The 19,272-nt window shown below is 44.7% G+C and overlaps 1 protein-coding gene across 1 annotated transcript in view; it reads right to left on the bottom strand.

Annotated features, from left to right (window-relative positions):
- FSTL1 (follistatin like 1) overlaps window positions 1-19,272 on the bottom strand; it is a 55,185-nt gene that overhangs the window by 8,589 nt on the left and 27,324 nt on the right. Inside the window, exons 3-7 of the mRNA XM_003795089.3 lie at window positions 12,191-12,295; window positions 10,002-10,131; window positions 9,131-9,163; window positions 7,681-7,811; window positions 2,628-2,746 (exon numbers count right to left, since the gene is read on the bottom strand). Coding sequence (XP_003795137.1) covers window positions 2,628-2,746; window positions 7,681-7,811; window positions 9,131-9,163; window positions 10,002-10,131; window positions 12,191-12,295 — 518 coding nt within the window. The remainder of the gene's footprint in view (window positions 1-2,627; window positions 2,747-7,680; window positions 7,812-9,130; window positions 9,164-10,001; window positions 10,132-12,190; window positions 12,296-19,272) is intronic.

Raw genomic sequence — 19,272 nt, 5'->3', positions numbered from 1 at the left:
TCACACACACCTGGGGCCTCCACAGGCTACCAAGAAGATAGTTGTTAATTGAAAAAGTTTCCCTCTACACTGACCTGCCACAACCATTGTCTGTCCTGACTCATGTTAGTTTGTTACCCTGGACGTCAGATCACTGGAGCTGCTCTAATGTTTCCTTCAACATGACTAAAGTTTCAGGAATGGTTTTTGTCTACCTTGATTGACAAATGTTTTCATACCTGGAAACCTTTCCCTGGCAATTGCCTTTCCCATAATATAAATGTCAAGTCAACCAAACAAGGAAAATCATATGACAGATGATATGAAAGGAATATGGGAGCTAAAAAAACATGTAGTTCAACCAAGACTCGCTATTATCACTATTCTAGAAAGATTTTAAGAAAAGCTTTGTAGAACCTCAGGTCCATCAGTCTCCTCTCAGTCTGGATTTGAGCCCTGGAGTGATTTTCAGACTTAACGCATTTGGGATAAGCACTCTGCCCTCAAGGCTGCCTATTGAGAGCTCCAACCTTACAAGCTTGGGCCTGTCACTTGTTCTCCAGGTTCCCTGCCCCCAGCCACTGCCCTCTTTTACTCAATGAGAGCTCAGTCATTTACTAACCACAGAGCCTTCAGTTAGTTTTTTGACCTTTCTGAGCCTGCTGCCTCATCCATAAAAGGACAAGAAGCCCTCCTTCACTGGGATGTTATGAGGATCAAATGCTGAAATTGTAAAATATCTAATTTCAGATTATCAACATATGAAAGAATTGCAGATCTTATACTTCAAGGTTGTGTACTAGAAGTATGTGCTTTGTACTTATTTTGAACACAAGAGGGGCATTTCCTAAAGTTTCTTAAGGATTACTTTTTATTAATATTTATTCTGGAATGATAACAGAAAAGCAGAGGGACATATGCTTGCAACAATTAGGACAATCTATATGAAATAGCACTGATTATTTTAAAAAGCAGGACTAATTGCCATGTACTGGCAGGCACAGAATGTCTCTGTGAAAACTACAAGCTTGCCTATGTTGGAAGAAAAATAGTCAATGCCAGTGTACTTTAATTCGTACATAATGTATTATTATTTGCTAGAAACTGGCTACCAAATGTTTGGTGATGAAAGCAGAAATGACTGGCTCAAAGTCTGGAAGAAGAGCAAAACCTGAGGGTCTCTACAGAACAACGATGGGCTTTATGGCCACAACTGGGACAAGCAGGGGCTCTTTAAAGCCAAAAGACCTACCACATGCTGGTATGTGAACACCGCTGGGGTCAAAAGAACCATAAGGACACTGAAATGACCTGCTCTGAATAAGCAAAGGACCTCCCGGATCATCACTGAATTAAAACACAAATCCTGAGAAAAACCTTATAGTGTTCAAAGTTTGCAGACTGTGCTTCAGGAGGCAATCATAACTCATTATCTGCTGGATTGAAAATTTATCACAAATACTCTGTAAGAGAATAGTATCATCACTGTTCATCTGATACAAAATTCTTCTCAGAAAACTCAGAATTATGTGGACAGAGCTGATATGTTTTTTTATCTTGAAAAGGATGTTAAAGGTTTAAATTCTTGTTCCATTCTTCTAAGAAAATGGACCTGAGTAAAAGGGAGAACAACGGGCTTGAGATCCTGGTCAAACTTTAACTAGCTATGCTGATGAAAAAGCACATGAAGTTTTGATGCAGGGTCTAAAAGCTGGTGTTATTGCTGTCATTGTGATTATGACAACAGCAGTTATTGCTGGAATTGTGCTGTTTATTTCCAGAAAAGAGAGAATGGCTAAGTGTAGTAAGGCTGAGATAAAGGAGATGGTGAGATGCATAGAGAACTCAATGCATAGCTACGATAGTTTGAACATTAACTACAAGAAGGGAAATTAGCAAACAGACTCTCTTGATAAAGGCGACGAGCATAGCACAATGAACAGATCTTTGAAGACTACTATTTTCTTAGTTAACATCACATATTTGTAATAATGAAGTCTGTATTCAAAACATAAGCGGCACGAAATTGGCTTGACCAATCTTAAAATTTGACCACAAGTGTTTTATATATGCAGATGTAATAGAAAACCCAGAACTTCGGATTGCATAGTTAAATTATTTATGTATAATATTGAAGAGTGTACATTAAATATGCTTCTACAGTAAAGTCTGAATGACTGCTGTCTCATTTTTCTATTTACTTTGAGTCCTGTACACAACAAACTTTTTAAATGAACTATGAAATAAAACATTTTAAACTGAAAAAAAATCAGAATAAAGCTATTTTAAACCTCTAGGGAAATAATAGATTAATGTCATTCCTTCAGAAAATTAATTAGTACAATATTACCCACAAGATTCAGAAACAATCTTGCTCTAATATGACTTTGACAATTTATTTTAAAATTATGTTCCTCTATTCCTTGCAGGTTCTGACCAAAAACAATAACTATTCGACCAGACATCAGAGATGTTCAGTGTATTAGTTCATGATGTTTATAGACTAGAATAGGACAAAATTCCCATCTTGCTTTTTTACTTCACATTGGCACTGGTGGTTCTTCCACAGGTAGGAAGGGTTCAAATCCTCTCTCCCAGGCAGGCTTCCCCTCGTGGACCACTCCCTGACCTGTTGTCCCTTCTCTCACCTAAGCAGCTTGTTGTTCTCCTGGTCTGCATAGGTGGTGATGTTGATGGCAGTTTCATTCTGCTCCACAAATTTCAGGAATTCACTGGAGTCCAAGCGAGAGTCACCGTTATCAAAGTTCTAGAAAGAGCACGAAGAAACCTTTTAGGAACATTTTGTAGAACCTCAGTTCCATCATTGCTACCCTCGGCCTGACCCATCTCTGGTTCATCTTGTTTTTGCATGTTTCAAAACCCTTCCCTGGCCTGGCCTCAGGGAGCTAGACCAGCAAAGGCTGCCAAGGGTCTCTCCTATCTAGATCCTGCTCAGTATGAACAGAGGCCAGAGCTTCCCCAGAAACCTGGAGGGTCTATAAGTAGTCCCATCTCTGACACCGTCCTGCAGACATTTTTGACTTTACCATTAGATTCAGAACAGCCACCACACCATGTTCTCAAACCCCGATGAACAGGTAACAAGAGTCTGAAGTTGCAAGCTGCATATCATCAGCTGCAGTGGGACCCAGAATGCGTGTTGTTAATAAGCCGCCCAGAAACAGCAGTGCATGCACCCTGCAAGCTCACTTTGGGGTCACAGGGTCATATCTTGCTGCTGGATTTCCAACCTCCTAGGCCCATTCTCAGTGCTTAGCTTTTCACACCAGTACTTGTACCCGACCACATCACTGAGAACTCATGGGCAAAGGCCCCAAACCAATAAGCTGCAGGTAGGGGTGGGGTAGAGCCTCCATCCCTCTGCCCTGTTCTGTGGGCCCCACTGCAGACATGTGCACAGGTCCTCGCCCTGCCTGGCAAAGACTGTCCTGATGACCTAGGTGACATCCTGATAGCATGAGGAGAGAATGTGGTGAGTTCAGGCATTGTACTTCTACGGCAAGATGCTAAACCAAGTCCTCAGCCACTGGGGACTATCCACCCAGGCCACAGCTATAGGATGAAGATGTCAATTTCAAGACTCTGACCAGATTCCAGGTTGGATATTGCTGCTCTCCTAACAAGTCCCAACAGCAATTTTCTCCCCCAAATTCTTTTTCTAGGCTGCCTCATACTGCCGCCCTGGGAAAATATCAGGATCCATATTTCCTTACTTCCAAGGTGGATACCCAGATGGTGCAAGGGATTCTGAAGAACGTTTCCAGGTAGAAGGAAGGATAGGATATAGCTACTCACTCTTCTTTTATGATGGCCATGGGTCGCATGTGTTGGCCTCTAAGGGTGGAAATCTTTCCATAGCATGTACAATGACAGGCACACATAAACAACTCCCAGACCCTGGCATAGTACCTATTTACCATTCTGTCCTAATTCCCAGGGACGGGTCTCAGGTGTTCTTCACTCAGTGAAGACTCACCCAGAGGAAAGTTTCCTAAGTGTTCACATAGTGAGATCTTGATTAATTAAAGGAAAATAACTAAATAGGCTTGGCCTGGAGCCATTCTTAATAGCACAGGAGTTCCTTGAGTTCAAATGTTTCATAAGTGGGCACACAGGAACCACCCTCAGAGACCAACATCCTTAAGGCTTAAGGGCAGAGTGTGTGGAGGGAGGGAACAGTCCAGCACTGGCTCAGACCCAGTGCCAGAGGCCTCCAGGGACACCCTGAACCTGGAAACTACAGTGCACGTAGCTCTCAAGAGACAGTGGTGTGTGCACACACTTCAAATTGAGTGGGACCAAAATCAAGGCCTGAAGCTGCAGCAGGGCCATCCTATCTGCACTCTGGGGCCTCCCTGAGTCAGGTGTGTATGTGCAATCCACATGGACACAGAATTCTGGGAGCTGCCCCAGAAATAGCCTGGGATGCCAAGAAGGGGGCAGGTCTTCCTATGGGTTCACAATCTGGGATCCTGAACCAACCTAATTCATTCAGTCTCTATTCAGCCAATTAGTTACTCTATACAGGCTGAATGCCATTTATTGAAATGCTTAAGACCAGGAGTGTGTCAGATTTCAGATTTTGAAATATTTGCATATACATAATAAGATCTCTTTGGAATGGGACCTAAGTCTTTTTTTTTTTTTTCTTTTTGCAGTTTTTGGCCAGGGTCAGGTTTGAACCCACCACCTCTGGTATATGAGGCTGGTGCCCTAGTCTTTTGAGCCACAGGTGCTGCCCAAGGACCCAAGTCTGAGCATGAAATTCATTTATGTTTCATATACACCTTATATATTTCGCTTGGAGGTAATTTTATACACTAAATTTTTAATGATTTTGTGCATGAAACAAAGCTCTAACTTCATTTTGGCTGTGACCCATCACATGAAGTCAGGTGTGGGATTTTCCACTTGTGGTATCATGCTGGCACTCAAAATATTTTGGATTGTAAGCATTTTGGATTTCAAGTGGATTTGGGTTAAGGCTGTTCAACCTGTACTTGAGATAGCAACACTTTTTTTGGATATTAACGACAGGGTTGAGGAAAAACAGGAAGGTGTCTATACAGCAGCTGGGGGAATGGGGGACATTATGCCAGGGTAGAGGAGGGAAGAAAGCTGGCCACCAGAAGTCAGCCACCTGGAGCCACATATGTGTGCAAAAATGGTCCCAGAAGGCTCTTTCTACCTGGGTCTTCCCTCCTTCATTTTCTTTGAACTAGAAATAGTGACCAACTCAGTGGTTATAGTGAATAATCAGATTTTGGCCCTACCCAAATTCTGATTAGATTTGCTTTTGACTAATTTTGATGTAAGGGCTGCCAGCAGGGCTGGGCTGGGCTGGGCTGGGCTGGAGAGTAATGCACAGGTTCAGAAAGTCTCTTTGAGATATCAAATCCCTCACCAACAGGCAGCTGCTGACCTACAGGGAGGAAGACTCCCTTTGAAGAGAGTGCCATGTAGGACTCTAATAATCACTAAAAAGTAGAAAGTAAAACCCTGTTTTTTTCTGGAAGACACTTTGGGAACTTTGTGTTTGCCAGTCAGTCATCAAGCCTTCTTAGTTGGGAGTGAGAATGCCTGAGAGAAAAGCTACTTTCTTTTTTTTTTTTTTTTTAGAGACAGAGTCTCACTTTATCACCCTCGGTAGAGTGCAGTGGCATCACAGCTCACAGCAACCTCCAAATTCTGGGCTTAGGCAATTCTCTTGCCTCAGCCTCCTGAGTAGTGAGAAGAGTTAGTTTCTTAAGAAGAGTTGCAGTGTTCCAAAGGAGCCTGTAAGTGCGAGTTACTGCTAGAGGAGGTAGAGGTATGTTGAGGGGGAGTGTGACCCAGGTACCTGGGATCAGATCAAATAGGTGTCAGGGATGCCCACAGCAGGGTGCCACCCAAGGGCTCCTAAAAGTGGTTATAAGGCCCCAAGTGGCCCCTTGGAAGATCTGTCCTGGGCCCCGGAGCTCCACTGCTATAATCTCAGGGCAAAGTCACAGCTTACAATAGGCCCTGCAGGTATGACTCACTCAGCTTTTGAACAATCTTTTTTTTTTTTTTTTTTTTTTTTTGAGACAGTCTCACTTTGTCACCATTGGTAGAGTACAGAGGCATCACAGCTCACATCAACTTCAAATTCTTGGGCATAAGAGATTCTCTTGCCTCAGCCTCCTGTGTAGCTGTGACTACAGGTAGCTACCACAACGCCCGGCTATTTTTGGAGACGGGTTCTTGCTCTAGGGAAGGCTGGTCTCAAACTTGTGAACTCAGGTAATCCACCTGCCTTGGCCTCCCAGAGTGCCAGGATTACAGGTGTGAGTCACTGCACCCAACCAATCATTTTCTTTGAGTTAAATTTTGCTTCCATCTAGGTCTCTTAGCTCTGCACTGTGTGTTTTTCTGTGGAAGAGGGACCACTCTTGCCAAGGGCTCTGCAACACAGGAGTGGTTGAGACGAGGACACAGTGAAGAGGGCTGTGCTTTTTCATCTGGATATGACCTCAAAAACTTAGAATCCAGAGAGATTTAATCTCTGCCATAGAGGAGGGAGACCTCTAAGTAAAAACAATACTAGTGAAGTCTCGGAGGACCAAATATCCATTCTAACCCAACCCAGTTTTTCTCTACCTAGGTGGTCTATAATGTCACCAAGCAGAATCCACAGACTAAACTGGTGTAACTGGTGTTGACCACATTGGGTGGCCTTGGAGGTGCTGAGAAGTCCCACAGGTGTCTAGAGTTACTCCTTAGTTCTGGTTGGTTACACCCTGGGACAGCAGACCCTGGAAACCTATGAGGGGGTGAAGCATGTCCAGAGACAAGCATCTGAGTAAGACATCCACCCAGGGACTTGTGTCTGTCAGGAAAGAGGCTCTGGTGCTCACGTGGGAATGTGGGTATCTGAATGTGTATCTGCTTGGAGGACATGTCTGTGTAGAGTGTGCAGCTCCTTATGTGGTGTGTGTGTGTCTGGCAGGCTGTGTGTGTGAGTGTGTGTGTGTGTGTATTCTTCTCTATGCTCCTGAGTGTGATCTGTTTGAGTGTCATATACCTGTATGTATCTGTGTTCTTGCCAATTGGCAGGAGGAGCGCCCTTAACTGCCACTTCTAACAGTTCTCAAGCTCTCTGAAAGATCTCTAGGCCACAACAGCCCTACTCGTTGCTAAATACTATTTCCTCCTTCATTTTCCTTTAGTAGCATCCCTCCTGCTCTATGGGGAACAGCCATATCGAGGTTCACAAAGACTCTTTGGATCCAAGGAATGCCAGTTCATTGCTTCTTCTCCAGTGAGGAAGGTTTCTAGGCTGTGGATAGTCAAGGTAGCAACTGAGCAATGTCAAGACGGGTAAGAGAGTGCGTTGAAGCGGCCGAGGTCTGGGGAGATCAGAAGATACTCTGCATCAGTGGCTAGCTCCAAAAGGTGTCATACAGGGCAGGGGAAAGAGCTTGGCCTTACTTCATAGACAGTCTCTCCAAGACCTTTATACCTTTCACTGCCCAAAGGGAGCAGCACCTTGTGTGTGGGATCCCACAGCTGCTGACTCCCACTGATCAAGCTGGTCAGAAGGCAACTTTCACAGCTTCATTAAACAATCTGTGAGGGGGAAACACGCAGAGACTCTAAAGCAGGTGGTATGGGAAGATGTGATCAGACAACAGGAGCAGAAGCTCTCTTTCTCTGGATTACCTTAAAATACTTGTCTAGGATTTCACTGTAGTTGCTGCCTTTAGAGAACCAGCCGTCTGGGATGATCTCGGCTTCTAGCCACTGGATGAGGCGACGCCGGAGCTCATCACGGTTGGACTGATAGCAAACGACTGTGGGAAAGGGGAGAATGGCAGCTGAGTGGTGCAGGGAGGACCCCAACGTCATCTGGCATGCACTTTCTGGGGGCTCGGTGCCTTAGGCTCCGCACATGTTATCCCATTGGCTCTTCACAGCACCCCACGAATATGGGGTTATCACATCTAGGGTATACAGCAGGAAAGTGGCTAGCCCAGAACTCAAGCTCACATCTCTAAAACACTTATGAAGATAAGACTATTTAAACAGAGAGATTTGGTTGCTTAGGTGAGAAATAAGTAGAGCAGAAAAATAAAGGACATTTTCATTAACTTTAAAAAGCTGAAGGGGGAAAAATCAATCAATAGAGTAGCTCTCTTGTCAAAGATGAGCTGAAATAATAATACATGAATAAATGAAAACATTGCAACCCTTTATCGCCACTGAGTTTTGGATTCTCTCTATACAGTTTCTCTTTTTCTCACCAACTAGGTCTATCAAAACTCCTCCACTTAAAATTCTGCACTACCTGCCTCATCCTTTATTATAACCTCAGGACGTGAGGCCAAGGACGGGCCATGGTGGAGCCCTGCTCTGGAGAGCTGTTGTAACACATGGAAACAGGGGGGACTAAGAGTCAGGTGGATGGGGAAGCAGAGGAGAGAAGGGCTTGAGAGTAGCTCCTGGAAATCACTTGTTAGAGTGTTCAAAGGCCCATTCCCACTGGGCCAGGGGAATGGAATCTGGACATTCTTCCCCACTTTGCCCCCTCCTGGCTGTGTCATTTGTGGAAACTCACTTAGCCTCTGTGAGCCTCATGTTTCTCATCCATAAGGCAATTACAGCAAGATCTACCTCATAAGGTTATTGTGAGAGTCTAAGCAAAGTATATGCTAAAGGACTCTACAACTATAAATCATGATGACATTTTCATTCTTATGAATAGAAAACCATACAAGAAGTCTTACTGGCATTTCCAGTTATCTCCTTTCAAAAAGAGTCGTGTCTTCTAATTCTGCTAGTCCCAGAACATGAGCATATCTTGCAGGGCATTGAAAGAGGGACTCAGTGGCTTTCCTGTTCTTGCAGTTCAGTCACTGCTCAGAAAAAATGGGAAGACACAGCCACAGCCAATATTCTGACCCACCAGCTGCTTTACTTGGCAAACACAAAAAAGAAAAAAAAAGTAGCTTTGCAGCTTTTCTGAGCTGTGTTGAGGAGGGATCAGTTCTGGGTCACAAGTTCTGACACACAGAAGATCTTGTGAGCTTGGCAGGGAGTGTGGAACAAAAATTTCCGTCATGAAAAGAATTTCCTCTCTGAGCTACACACAGTAGGAAAAACAGGCACTCACCTGGGCTGGCAGACGGACTTACGGATTTCTTCTCTGCAAGATAAAAGGAAAAAATATGTAATGCAAAGTGAAGGAAAAAAAGGTGTATTTCCAGGATTAAAAGTGCCCCTCACTTTGGAGGCTGCTTACAACTCTTTCATCATTTTGTCTTGAATATTTACTTCCTTTCCTTCCTCAGGGGCCCAAGTATCCCCATACTTGGGGATCTTTTCTCTGCTGCTTTGTTTGATGTTTTGGGGTCACTGAGGTGCATTTCTTGTCTAATGCCTCCTCCTGTTGGGTTGAGGGGTCACCATGACTTTGAGAATTCATATAGTGGTAGTTCCCAGGGTACCATCAACTAGGAAATGCTTCTTATTTCTCCAAGGAAGGTCAGGCTGAAAGGGGCCACCCAGCCCTTGGTAAAGGGCTTACATCTAAGTAGCAAAAGCTTGGGACTTCTTCCCTCCGACCCAATGGCAATGGTTTTATCACAAAATAGAGAATCATTAACACTACCAGGGTTAAGAGGTACACAAATTAGAAAGCATGGAAAAGTACTATTTAGCTAATTTCTAAAAGGATACGGAATTCACTGAAGGAATTCCTATCCTCACTGATGATTGACGCGGTCGCCTTACCTACCATCCAGCTGTAGACCGTGCTGGAAAGCCTTCTGGAGGTCTGACGCAGGGAGCCCTGGGCAGGGGCCTGGGCAAACCCAGCAGACTCGTGAGTGTCGGGAGGAGGCATCTACAACCAACTGGGTGGCTGCCATAGTGCTGGGCAGCTGTGATCATGGTGGAGAGCCCATGTGGTCAGCCAGGCCACACTGATCTGTTCCCCAGCTCCCCACAATTACTGCACAGTGGCGAGAGCATGCCTTACTTACCCTTGCAGTGTCCATCGTAATCAACCTGGATTTTGGATCCAGTGAGGCAGGCATCGCGATGCAATTCACAGTGGTTGAGGTAGGTCTTGCCGTTACTGCCACACACAGGCCTCTTGTGAGGTTTGCATTGCTGAAACAGACCCGCAAGAGGATGTTTGTGCAGTCATGGGTACTGACAAACACACACATACATGCACACAGGCACATGTGATACATACACAGAGCCATCCTGTGAGAGGACTCCCCACCAACAGAGATAGAGCCCCTACCCCACCAGGCACAGGGAGACTCACTCTGGCTTGATCTAACAAACCCTGGACCCTACCCTACTTCACATGGGGCACTCCATTGCCTCCCAGTCACCCATGGCCCTCTGTGCCAATCCTGGTCCAGGGTCAACTCTTCTATTCAGTGAAGAAACAGACCCCCTGCTATGGTTTGAATGTTTGTGTCCTGGCCAAAATTCATGCTGAACAACCTATGAATATTAAGAGGTAAGGCCTTTGGGAGGTGATGGGGTCATGAGGGCTTCTGCCTTGTAAGGCCTGTGTAAAGAAGCTCCACACGGCTTTTGACCCTTCCACCTTTCTGCCATGTGACATTGCAATGTTCCAGGTGCCACCATACACACAGGGATGAGGCCCTCGCCAGACATCATCTCCATCTTGGACTTCCCAGCCTCCAGAACTATGAGAATGAAATCTTTATTATTTATAAATTACCCAGGCTCAGGTATTTTATTACAGCAGCATAAACAGACTAAGACACACCCTTCACACTATCAAATGAGCAGAGAAGGCATTTTATTAGAAGTCAGGAATTTGGCTTCCCTGACACCTTAGCACTTCAGAAAAAGTCACTGAGCAAAAAAAAAAAAGTCACTTTGGACGATCTAAGATCCTTCAAATTTCAAAAATCTAAGCTACAAAATAGGCAGACCGAGTGCTGGGAATGTGGAGGGACAGGCAGGCAGGCAGGCAGGCAGGCACACGCAGGCGCGCACGCACACACACACTCTCCAATTCTTCTGGGGTCTCACTATAAAGATATCTTGCTTTGTTTAGTATTTTGCAGCTGCTTTGTTTGTTTTCCTCCCAATCTCACAACCCCTGTTGTGAAGCTGGGGGCAGGAGCCTCTGAGAGTCTGTGCAGTGCCACAGAGAATCATTATGGACAGAGAAATGGAATAAAGTTCGCTTGGCAACTAGATTCTGCTCCGGCTATTGAAGGTGCCAAGATCGTGGGCAAACTAGGTTTCTTTGGACTTTTGTGTTTTTTTAAAGGGGGAAGGACATTCAGCTCAGATCTAATAAAAGGACTGAAACAAGAAAGAGCAGATGTGGTGGAAACGAGCACAGAGCACTGGAGCTGGAAGGCAGCCCACCCTTCCCAGCTGACGGGTGAGGAGACCAAAGTCCAGATACATGAACTTTACTCATTTTACTATGTTCTGGGCACCGAGCAAAACCAAATGTGCTATCTATTGGGAATTGGTTTGTTCAAAGTTACACAACTAGATGTGGCTGAGCTAAGACTAGATGTCAGATTGCCAGAACCCGAGTGGGGCTCAGGTCACCACACTGTGGCCAGGTGCCCTTCCAGGGAGGCTCTCCCAGAGCAAACAGACCCCCACAGAATCTGGTTTTTAGGTTTTCAACTTGAGAGACTCCTTTCTGAGGCAATGGATCAGGATCCTTAACCTGGGGGTTAAGTATTTAATTAGCAAAAAGATGTGTTTCCAGGCTATGAGTTGGTTTGGTAAAAAAGAGGGAGAAAGTGCATAGAAGTGGGAGAAAGTTACAGTAACACAGAAAACCACGTGGAATAGTATGCGCCAAACTGTTAACACCGGTTACCACAGACAAATGAGATTATGGAGGGTTATGGGGGAAGATTATTAATTTTATGTCTGTAAAAATGTCCGTACTATTTGACATCTATGAGGTAACTATTAATTTTTTAACTTAAAAAAATCTTAACACATTTTTTAAAAAGGAAATGTTCCTGCATTAAAAATCAGGCATCTGTTTTTTAACCCTTGGGATAAAAAAATCTGTCTTTCAGATGGATGAGGTGCACTTTTACACAGAGAATGAAATCACTGGCCCTGCCCTGCTGACTGGCGGCTCCCACAAGGCAACCCCACTGCCCTGGGCCACTGTCGTCTGGCTCCCGACAGCAGGACTTACCTCAATGCAGAGGCAGGTGGGTTCTCCTTTCTCTGTAACTGCACATTCCCGGCCGGCCCCACAAAACACATTGGCACAGATCTTGGATTTGCTCCTTAGTTCTTCCTACAACATAATCATAAAAGAAACCATGTTACTGAGATGGAGCCCATCACAAGAGGAGCCAATGGGGGTGAAGTGATTACCTTTCAGGCTTTGGTCTGGGATTGGCCCATGCAAAGGGTCCTGAATAGCCAGAAGTTGCCTCTAACAGTCAGTGTCATATTCCTAGGCACTCCTCTCTCTAAGACTGCTTCTCAAAGAGTAGGAGTTCCTTTCTTGCATGCTTCCTTTCTTCTAAAAATGTTTATTGAACACCTATTTTATGCCAACACTGTGCTGAGGGTTGGAGGTACATAGGACGGTCCCTGTCCTCAAGAAGTTCCATGACCGGCACTAGAAACTCACAAAGAAAGAGACATTTGGAAAGCAATATGGAAGAGCAATAACAGAAGCACCTGCAGGCTGGGGGGTGAGATCAGATGAAATGGTGAAGGGTACAACACCTAACTGACTCCTGAAGATAAGAGTTACAGGTGGAAATGGAAATGCTGGAGAGAAATATGAATATATGAAGGACCCAAACCTCACTAGGTGGTGTTCAAGGCAATGCCATCTCAAAGAACGATGGGCAAACCACTAAGAACTCGGATTTGTTATGGACCTATCTGGCCCGTGTTCACATCTGGCACTGGTTTCAAGATTCAGAGAGCCAAACCACGTGATTGGCAGTAGAACTATCTGCAAACCATTTGCTGGCCTGGCATTCCTATCCAGACATATGCAGCAGAACTTACAAGGCAGGAAAGTCTCATTGTATGCCCCCTGCAAATATGGGTATGGACAAGCACTAATGTGTTGGTGACACATTCCCCCCTCCCATTCATTGGTGGCACAATCCCACATCATTTACTGCTTAGCCTAGAAGTAGTGGTAGTTAACTAATGGCGAATGTAATTTCTCCAGCTGTTTGCTGGGCAAAGTCCCCAGAAACCTCCAGGCCCAAGCTCACTAGACTGGCATTGGCTGTGACCAAATCAACAAAGATGGTAGGATACGCAATGAGGTCGCAAAACCAGCTGTGGGAAAGGCAGGGTTGGAACACAACAGCCCACCCTCCAGGCCACAGTCTACCATGTCATATAGAGAACTCACACCCACAAAGCTTGCAACAGTAAAATTCTTAAAGTTGGCAAATGTTTCATATCCAAGATCAGGTTAAAAAAAAAAAAAACACCAAAAAGCAAAAGTAGATACTTTAGAGCTGCGGAGCTGCGTCCAATACAGCTGGTCTGCTGCCACCCACAGGCTGTTCTGCAAACTCCAGGTTATTGTTTCCTGTGCAAAGCCGCCAGCCTGCCATGCAGGGCTCCCATTGGTCTAGAAACTGTTGTCATGCTCACATTTCATTGGCTCCCATGCTGTTGCTAAACCAATTCTTTTTTGGATGTTGCTAAGGAGAATTCGATAAAGCTGGCAGGCCGGGAAGAAAAGAGGAAGTAATTCCCAGAAGGCTAGCCGTACTGCAGAGCCGTTGTTTCCTAAACAGGGCGTGGAGAACAAATCAAGCATAGTCTCCAGGCAGGGGCCTCTTGTGATAACTATGCCTGGAAAATGGAAGGCAACATTAAAATAAAGAGGAAAAGACTACTGCTGGCCAGTATAAAACAATTTCAGATAAGATCACCGTCTTTTCTTCCCTCTACCCTAGCCAAGGGATAAGGACAAATATGCACCCCCATGGGTGTGTCTTGAGTTACAGACACACAAATGCACAAAAAAGCACGTGCAGACATCTGCCTGCATGCACACACTACACACAGCTCCACAGGCAACCCCCCACCAACCTCCACCATCTAACCATGGGTCCTTAACCAGAGATTTTCATTCTTTCAGCCTCATGTTTCCTCATCTCTAAAACAAAGGTAAATACCAGTCCTGTCCTGGTATTAAATGAAAGAATGTATTTGTAAGTACATCATAAACCATAAAGCAAGCTGCCTGTGTAAAGTGTTATTAATGGGAATGCATTATAGAGCTGCTTGCAGAAAAGCCTGTGGCATTTATGGAGCCTTTTATCTTACACTGTTGTTTTTACTGAGTATTAAAAACAAGACTTTTTATTTACAGGTTGAATTCAACCCGAGTCACTTTTCAAAAATAGTTCCTCAAAAATTCACTTGAAGAAACAGATTACCTTTGATTTAAGTTGTGACAACTAATATTTGAATAGTACAATTAAAATTTGCAAAGTGTTTTCATACACGATTTCATCTTACTGTGCAGACAACCTGGCACAAACATGTGTATTATTATTAACTCCATTCTGTGGATGAGAAAACTGAAGATCTGAAAGGTCAAATAATTGGTCAAGGTCCCAAAGGCAGAAATGAGAGGAGCGAGGGTTCCAACCCTATCTTCAGACCATATGTAACTAAGCTCCCATTATCAAATATCTGGCATCCTACTGAGTGATTTTTATTGTATGTTATTTAAGTTCTACAATAATGCCCTAAGTTCAGCATCATTACTATCCCCAGAAAAAACTGAGATTTAAAAACTAGAAAGTGGTGGAGCCAGGGTTCTACCCAAGCAAAAAGAAAGCAGTTTTTATTTGATGTATTTTCACATTCTTAAAGTTAAGAAAATTATGACAGGGATGTGAAATGTGTAATTAGCAAGTGTTGGGAGACAGTGCATTAGAGAGTTAGATGTGAATTACCCATGTGCCACCTCTGTTCCTTGTTTGCCATGCTCATGGGCATAGTACCCTCTTTAGACCTCAGTTTCGTTGTGTGTGAAGGGAAATGCTACTTGGAGGGCTGTTGTGAGGATTAGATGAGACGTACTGAATGCACCACACAACTGAAAGTGGCTACTATTCCAGCAGGCAATTTATTTTCTGACAATTTTCCCACTGAGACACTGTCATCAGCACCTTGGGCTGTTCTTTCCTCATTTGCCCCTGTCGTCCCTTACACTGGAATGAAAATACCGAGCAGGAAGACTGAATGAATGGAAAAAACAAAGGGTCTATCAGCCCCTGGTGGCTTGTTTGAAGAGCACAGAGAGAGGTGGGAGCCACTGGTTACACACACAATCATTCCTCTTTGCAGGTGACATGTCTGTCAATAGGTGGCAATCTCTCTCTTTGTGTCGCACAGCCCAGAGCCGCAATGCAGAGGCACAGCTTTAGCAGCTCTGTCCTCCCAGGGAGAAGTGTCGAGGGAGTACAGGGCAGGTGCCCACAGGCACTGGCAGGGGGATCTGTCAACTCGGGAAAGGTCTCACCTGCAGTCTCACAGCCCTTCCCGGTTCTCCGCATTCAGAAGCATGTTTTAATACAGAAATCAACTATGACGGCAATTTCTCCAGGGAAGTGGCCTTCGAAAGCCCTCTCCAAGCCCTATCTTCTCTGGGGGTGGGAGAGGCAGCTGCATCCCTGAAGTGCCTAGAAAGTTCCTTAGGGTAGTAGCTGGTATCATCTATCTGCTGAGTGACTGATTCTGAGTGGAGGAAAATAATGCCTTTGAGAGGGAACGAACATGGCACAGACATGCTCCTTGGCCAAAGTGGTGGGAGCAGAAGTCGTGGAAAGGGGCAGAGGGATAAAACAGGGTGGCAAGGGTTGGTAGGGAGAGGGCAGTCTCCCCAGCTGATCTGAGGGGCTTTCCACCAGTCCCCTGAAGGTTGGGATTGAGTGGGTGATGGGATGAATGTGGTGCTTTGGAATGTTAATTAGTGTCAGGTCCCTTCCAATTCTGAAATTCTGATTCAAAGTGCAGGGGAGGCTGGATGGAAAGGCTGGAAGCAGGGAAACCTGGCAGGTCTAAGGCTGCAACCAGGTCAGGGTGACAAGGGCCTAGGGCTCAAAGCTAATATTAATTGCAGCACCTGCCACTGAGTAAGGCTCTGCACAGGTATCTCTGTCCTCACAACCTCTATGCAGATTTCTGTATTTTTAGTCCCAGGTAACATGCAGAGGCATTTGAGAGTCAGAAAAGCTCTGTGAAACATGGGGGCCACAGAACTAGCAAGAGCTGAGTCAGGAACAGAACATGGGTGGCCCAACTCCAGAGCCTCAAGGTTCCCTTGCAGGGTACAATCAAGGGGGTGAGCTTTGGGGAGAAGGGTCGCCTCCAAGGGCTGGCCCTGGATGAGGTCACAGGTACAATGAAGTTCTGCGAATGAAAAAGAATTGTTCGCTTTGCCACCAACATGATCTTAAGAGTTAGGTTCTCAGGCTGTCTGAGAAATTTCACCTCTGCAGAGATAACCATGTTGGCGTGTGTGTGTCCTCTGGGAGTGTGAGGTTGCAGTCAGGGCCATTATTATGAAAGTATGAACCCCTAAGTCTGAATGTGCCTGTGACATGTAATTGAGTGAGTAGGGGTAGGGCACGTCTGTCAATCCGGGTGTGCACATCCAGAAAGACTGACGAAAATCAATAAAAAGTCTGCCTTCAAACATAGAAACATTAAGTTTCTAAATTTATCCTTCCACATCACATCCCTGACAGGCCCCCATGTTGTTTTCATTATGTGTCTTGTGTGTCAGGCTCCCAGAGTTTGGGCTCAGGGTTAATTTGCACACTGCAAACTTCCTTTGATAAAAAACTGACCAGGAACATTCCTGACTTTTACCAAGTAGAAACTTTCTCTCTGAGCAACTGTCAACCATTACCTAGCAATAATGATACTTTATACTTGGACAGTAATTTTGATTAATGTGTAATTTCTACTCTCTTTTTGTGTGTGTATGTGTGTGTGTGAGACAGAGTCTCACTATGTCGTCCTCGGTAAGAGTACTGTGGTGTCACAGCTCACAGCAACCTCGAACTCTTGGGCTTAAGCGATTCTCTTGCCTCAGCCTCCCAAGTAGCTGGGATTACAGGTGCCTGCCACAATGCCTGGCTACTTTTTTGTTGTGTCATTGTTGTTTAGCAGGCCTGGGCCAGGTTCCAACCCGCCAGCCCCGGTGTATGTGGCGAGGGAGCCGAGCCCTTTACTATCATTTTTGATCTTCAAAATCTTTAAGATAGGGAGGCAGGAGTTACTGCTAAGGCCCTTCCATATTTGCATTCTTGTGATGAAGATGAAATGGAGGCTCACACCCACATTGTGCCTGTTCCAAGATTTCACATTTGTAGAGCCCTAGTTCTCCAAGCTTTCATTCCAGCCTCTTTCCACTAAGCCATTCTGCCTCTTTACAAATCAAAGCCAGGAATGGTGTTGCCTTGAATATAAGGTCTTAAAAAATGAAAATAATTTTTGAAATAAAAAATAGATCCTTTGTGAGCAAATGGAAAAGCAAGTTATTTGCAAAGCCACTAGTAGAGGCGATCGTCCATCTGAGACTCTGGGCCGACCAGCATTAAGTCTGAACATAAACTACACTTTGAATGTTTAAAAGAAAGTCTTCTACAGTAAAACAGATTCTGGAAGAACAGTGTGCTTTGGCAGGGGAAGGAACTTACAGGCAAAGCCATAAAACTGTCAGCTTAATATACCATCATCTCACTAATGTGAACTGGATTGGCTCTGTCCCCTCCATTCTTTTCCTCCTTCCCAACTTTCTTTTAAAAAAGAAAAAGATAAAAAGCCCTACTTATGCCAAGGTGGAATTGTGGCGCCATTTGCCCCTATTCTGCGACAGAGCAGCTTTGCTGACGTGGGAAAGACTCTCCTAGCTTTGCCAGAATTAGTCATGGAAACTTCACAGGAACACCAGGACCCTTCAGATATATACAGAGTACCATGGAGCTGGGGACAAAGGAAGTCACATAGAAGGGGAGAGCAGGGGGAGGTGGGGAGAGCAGGGGGAGGTGGGCGTGCAGGGTGGGATGCTGGCTGCTCCCAGGCAGCTGTTCTGGGGTGGAACCCAGTAGCACAGGCCTCAGAAAGGCAAGCAGAAAGAGCAGAACTGCTCCCGGACCTTGAAATCCAACTGGAGTATCATGTGACCTTGTTCATCTCTCTCGCATTCTTTTGCTCTGAAAAGAAATGTGTTGGTGTGTCCTACATACTCTAGAGAGAGCACAGGAAGGCGGAGTGGTGATTTCTAGCCATGGTTCTGATGCACTTGGTAGTCAGGACTGCATTTGTGCAGCTCCTGCTGTAAGTGTCCCTCCCTTGTATGTGCTCATGACCAATCCCTCATTTCAGTGCACCAGGGCCAGACTGAGGTTTTAGGGGGCCTGAAACATAAACAATTTGGGGATCCCTCCATCAGAAAAAGATTTACAACTATGAATGCCAAATTGGGTGCAGTGCCTCGGAAGGAGTCTTGCAAGTAAAAGGTCTGAAACCGAAGCTTAAGTGAATCAGCTTCCCGGCAAATCCAACTCTCTGTCTACCCTCTTACTTTCTTCATAAACAAGATCTTTCCAATAATGGCTTTTGGAGCTTCAGCCTGCTAGAGCCTTATTTAATATTTTATGCACATATGACTCTTAAGTGCCCTGTACATTTCAGCTTCCCACAGACCCACCACAGTGTCTTGCCTGAGAAAACGCTCCACAAATGGTTTTCACATTAAATATTATTTGGAGGTACTGAGTACAAAGTTTCAGTTATGCAAGAGGAGTAACTTTGGGAGGTCTAATGTACAACATGATAATAGAAAGGACAGTTATTAGCACTGCTTTGTATATTTAAATTTTAATGTTTTTATTTTTTGTAGAGACAGCATCTTGCTCTGTCATCCAGGTTGATCTTGAACTCCTAGCCTAAGCGATCCTCTGGCCTTGGCACTTCAAAGTACTGGGTTATAAGTGTGAGCCACCGCACCAAGCCCTGTTTTATATATTTTTAATGTGCTAAGAGGATAGACAGTACGTTAAATCTTGTCAACACACACACACACACACACACATACACACACAAACTAGTAACTACACAGAGGCAGTGGATATGATAATTCCCCTGACTGTGGTGAGCACTTCACAATGTGTACTGATACCAAAACATCAAACCATTTGTACACCTCAAATATTTGAAATATTTCAAATGATACTTCGAAAAACTGTTTAAAAAAATAAATAA

Source organism: Otolemur garnettii, unplaced genomic scaffold (assembly GCF_000181295.1).
Source record: "Otolemur garnettii isolate 467f Iridium unplaced genomic scaffold, OtoGar3 scaffold00089, whole genome shotgun sequence".
In the NCBI taxonomy this organism is placed as follows: domain Eukaryota; kingdom Metazoa; phylum Chordata; class Mammalia; order Primates; family Galagidae; genus Otolemur; species Otolemur garnettii.
Note: the sequence above shows the minus strand (reverse complement) of the source record. Positions and strands in the feature narration are given on the sequence as shown.